Source organism: Etheostoma cragini, chromosome 12 (assembly GCF_013103735.1).
Source record: "Etheostoma cragini isolate CJK2018 chromosome 12, CSU_Ecrag_1.0, whole genome shotgun sequence".
Classification (NCBI taxonomy): Eukaryota; Metazoa; Chordata; class Actinopteri; order Perciformes; family Percidae; genus Etheostoma; species Etheostoma cragini.
Window position 1 is genome coordinate 432306 of NC_048418.1, and position 4828 is coordinate 437133.

A 4828-nucleotide genomic window follows, 5' to 3' on the forward strand; every position below is an offset into this window, starting at 1 on the left:
ATCAGATACACACTCACACACATTCACACTCTGATGCGCAGCACCGGGGGCAACTCGGGGTTCAGTGTCTTGCCCAAGAAAACTTCGACATGGGACTGCAGAGCCAGGGATTGAACCCCCAACTTTCCGATTGGCAGGCAACCGCTCTACCACTGAGCCACAGCCACCCCGTATTTACTTGGTAACCTGTTGTTGTATAAGCGCTTTATGACATGAGAGGGTTGGTTTAATGTCATATTATCACTTAAGTCATGTTTACAAACCTCAGCACCAGAACTGCATCACTGTCTTCCAAATAATGATGGTAAATCAAACCCTCTTTTGTAATACTACTTAATTCAGTTATGATTAATTATCATTTTTGGAGTTGTTTATAATAACATAGCAAGAGTTTTAACAAATGTTTAAAATTGATTTCATCTCTATCACCAAAACCAGACTTCAGATACAAACAGAAATTTTATTTGTCTCATTCATTACTGTTCCTCCAACAAAGCTCTGTACGTTGGATTTATTCATCATTAAATACACTGATTTCTTTTCATAACCGGAGTTAATAATAAATAACTTCCTGTTGTCTCTCCAGGCTGAGTGGCTGTAACCTGTCAGAGAGAAGCTGTGAAGCTCTGTCCTCAGTTCTCAGCTCCCAGTCCTCTAGTCTGAGAGAGCTGGACCTGAGTAACAACAACCTGCAGGATTCAGGAGGGAAGCTGATCTCTGATGGACTGAAGAGTCCACACTGCACTCTGGAGACTCTCAGGTCAGACCAACAACAATAATATTTGAAAACACAGAATTGAAAATTCCTTTGGAAATAATCAAGAATAATTCATGTTTCCAAAGTATTTTATTCAGATTTAGAATCACGTCATAAAGAATAAAATATGAACTGTGGCTGACATCCAGAAATAATTTATATTTTAATATTATCTGACTTTGATTACTGGACGTTTATTTATTCCTGATTATACAACAAGTAAATCTGATTTGTCAACGAGACATTTAGAACATACTCAAATCAGCATCAGCTGTTTGGACCACATCAGCTGTTTGGACCACATCAGCTGTTTGGACCACATCAGCTGTTTGGACCATGCAAAAAAATGTATATATATGTATATAAAAAAAAAATCCCCCTCTCACCCCTTTTGGGGTGGTATGTTTCACCCTCAAGCTCGGGTCCTCTACCAGAGGCCTGGGCGTTTGAGGGTTCTGCGCAGTATCTTAGCTGTTCTTAGGACTGCACTCTTCTGGACAGAGACCTCTGATATTTTACCTGGAATCTGCTGTAGCCACTCTCCCAGTTTGGGGGTCCCAGCCCCCCCCCCCCCCCCAGTGTTCCGATTACCACTGGCACCACCGTTGATCTTACTTTCCACATCTTTTCTAGCTCCTCTTTCAGCCCTTGGTATTTCTCAAGTTTCTCGTGTTCCTTCTTCTTGATGTTGCTGTCACTTGGGATTGCCACATCTATCACTACTGCCTTCTTCTGCTGTTTGTCGATCAACACCACGTCTGGTTGGTTAGCCATCACCAGTTTGTCAGTCTGGATCTTGAAGCCCCACAGGATCTTGGCTCGGTCATTCTCGACTACCTCAGGAGGTGTCTTCCATTTTGACCTTGGGACTTCCAGCCAATACTCGTGGCAGATGTTCCTGTAACTATGACAACTACCTGGTTATGGCGTTCCATGTACACTCTTCCGGCCTGTATCTTACACCCTGCTGTTATGTGCTGTACTGTCTCAGGGGCATCCTTGCACAGTCTGCACCCGGGGTCCTGCTTGGTGTGGTAGACCCTGGCCTCTATTGATCTTGTACTGAGTTCCTGTTCTTGTGCTGCCATGATTAGTGCCTCTGTGCTGTCCTTCAGTCCAGCCTTTTCCAGCCACTGGTAGGATTTCTTGATATCAGCCACGTCTTCTACGTGTCTGTGGTCCACGCCATGCAGCGCCTTGTCCCTCCATGATGGTTCTTCCTCTTCCTTGTCCTCACCTTCGGGTTTCTGCTGCCTGAGGTATTCACTAAGCCCTTCATCTTTGGGGGCCATCTTCCCGATGTACTCCTGGATCTTCGTCGTCTCATCCTGGACAATGGTCTTGACACTCACTAGCCCTCGGCCTCCCTCGCTACGCTTGGCACAGAGTCTCAGGGTGCTGGATTTGGGGTGAAACCCTCCATGCACCCTCTCACTGGGGTTGCTTGTATAGTAGCATTGCATCAGATCCATGTTTTCTGCTCTAGTCCATGTATGTGTTGTTCCAGTAACACATTTATCATCAGGTTGCCCTGGGTCCCTAGCAACTGACGCGGACCTTGTCAACCCGGGCGACGTCCGAGCCGGTATGGCTCTTGTTTTTGCGGTTTCACTCATGGTTGAGGTAGGCCATTAGCATTGAGGCCCGTGCCTAAGGATACACCTGGATACACCCGCCCTGACCGAAAATCGAACTGATGATTACCTAGATACACCCATCCTGACCAGGAATCGAACCGATGATTACCTGTACGGGCGTCCTTATGAATTCAGTTTGATTGTAACTTTATTTTAGTTGATAACCGTTGTTGTATAAGCGCTTTCTTACACAAGAGGGTTTGATTTAACGCCATATTATCACTTATGTCATGTTTACGAACCTCAGCGTCAGCGCCTTGGTCCTAGCCACTTCACTGTCTTCCCAATAATAAAGTTAAAATAAACCCTCTTGTGTAATATTGCCTAATTCAGTCATGATTAATTATCATTTTTCACGTTGTTTAGAATAATATAGTAAGAGTTTTAATATCTGTTTAAAGTGGATTTCATATTCTCTATCACCAAACGTCCAGACTTCACATACAAACACAAATGTTATCTGTCTTCTTCATTACTGTTCCTCCAAAAAAGTTCTGTACGTGGGATTCATTCATCAATAAATACTCTGATGTCTTTTTATGACAGGAGTTATTAATAAAAAACGTAATGTTGTCTCTCCAGGCTGAGTGGTTGTAACCTGTCAGAGAGAAGCTGTGAAGCTCTGTCCTCAGTTCTCAGCTCCCAGTCCTCTAGTCTGAGAGAGCTGGACCTGAGTAACAACAACCTGCAGGATTCAGGAGGGAAGCTGATCTCTGATGGACTGAAGAGTCCACACTGCACTCTGGAGACTTTCAGGTCAGGATTCATTAACCCGTTCAACTGATGACCATTTACACACTGACTAACTTTAGTTGATAAACAGGTGACATGTAGCTTTGTGTGTCTTTATACGATAAACTTCCACAGTAGTTATTAATGATATAATATTTTATAGACCAAGGGTCTATGTGAATTTTTAATAAATTTATAATTTGCTTTTGTTTTTGAATGATTAAATGTGCCAGATGATTTTTAGAGATTATTCTAAATCTGGACTAAAATGTACCTGGACAACAAAGAAAGAAAGAACTACCACATGGCTCCACGTGTTGACAGAGGCTTCCTGTGTGTTTTTCTGTGTGTTTCCAGTCTGTCAGGCTGTCTGATCTCAGAGGAAGGCTGTTCTTCTCTGGTCTCAGCTCTGAGCTCCAACCCCTCCCATCTGAGAGAGCTGGACCTGAGCTACAATCATCCAGGAGACTCAGGAGTGAAGCTGCTGTCAGTGGGACTGAAGGATCCTCTCTGGAGACTGGACACACTCAGGTACACACACTGATCAACATAAAGGAGATTTTAGTGTAGGAAGTTTTAAAGGAGAACATCTCCAGGAACTAAAATCTTAACTCCCTTTGTTAATAGTTGTTGGACAGATATCTGTCTGTGGTTTTAAGAAACGTCCTTTTTCCAATCTTAAATGTCAGCTGCCGGTGCTGCATGGCTCATGTTATAGTTTAGAGAAGTACTCTAGACGGTGATATAAAGCAGCAACTAGAGAAACACAGTTTGTTAGAAACACAGTTTGTTAAATGTGCATATAATAAGCATTAAAGTTATACTAATAAGCATGAAAGTTATACTACTTAAGAAATTACTACAAAGAAATAAGACAATATAAAAGGTACAAAGAAATATGAGACTTTACAAAAATGAATTCTCTATCAGTAGTGAAGTGTGGGGTCCTATTTCCTAACATAATTCTTCCTACTTCCTACTGGACAAAAACCCAGTTGAAATCCTGCATCTGAGTTCTGTAAAAGCATCCTACAGGTGCACAGGAAAGCCACCAACAACGCCTGCAGAGCTGAATTAGGCCAATTCCCATTAATCATCAAAATTAAAAAACGTGACCCCCACTCCTATCAGCAGAACGCCCTGCAAGACCAAGAGCTGGGCAAAGAGAAGAGTACCATCAGTCAGCTGGTCCTGACGCTCAGTCCACTTCCTGAGCCTGTTCTGCCACAAGACCAGTCTGGGAACCAACCAATCAGAGTTAACCAAATTATAACACAACAGAAACAAAACTACATCATCAATTGGAACACACAAACAAAAGCAGAAAGCAAAATGCATCTGACCCTAAAGAGAGAGTACCGAGTTGCAGACTACCTGACCACAGTGACTGATGCCACACTAAGAACCATGTTGACCAGGTACAGACTCAGCGAGTACCGCCTGGCCATCGAGACCGGCTGCTACCGACAACAATGGCTCCCCAAAGAGGAGCGCTTCTGCCAGCTGTGCAAGAGCGACACAGTCGAGACGGAGCTGCACTTCCTGACAGAATGCACCCACCTGCAGCCGATCCGGACTCAATATTTCCCCAAATTCAGACTAAAGCACCCGACATTTGACCAATTACCCGACATTAACAAGATGGAGATCCTGCTGGGAGAACAGCCAGAGAGCTGCAGTCTAGCAGCTCAGTATGTCTTCA

The 4828-nt window shown here is 43.6% G+C and overlaps 1 protein-coding gene across 8 annotated transcripts in view; it reads left to right on the top strand.

The window, feature by feature from the left end:
• The window catches only part of LOC117953907 (NACHT, LRR and PYD domains-containing protein 12-like), a 57664-nt gene that overhangs the window by 34899 nt on the left and 17937 nt on the right, over nt 1–4828 (top strand). For 6 of the 8 annotated variants that reach the window (XM_034887336.1, XM_034887341.1, XM_034887335.1 and 3 more), the window contains one exon: nt 3484–3657. The exons of 1 other annotated variant lie outside the window; for it this stretch is intronic. In XM_034887336.1, the coding sequence (XP_034743227.1) occupies nt 3484–3657 (174 nt within the window). Of the gene's footprint in view, nt 1–586; nt 761–3483; nt 3658–4828 lie in introns of all 8 variants that reach the window. One more of the 8 variants, XM_034887344.1, reaches the window with a different exon arrangement.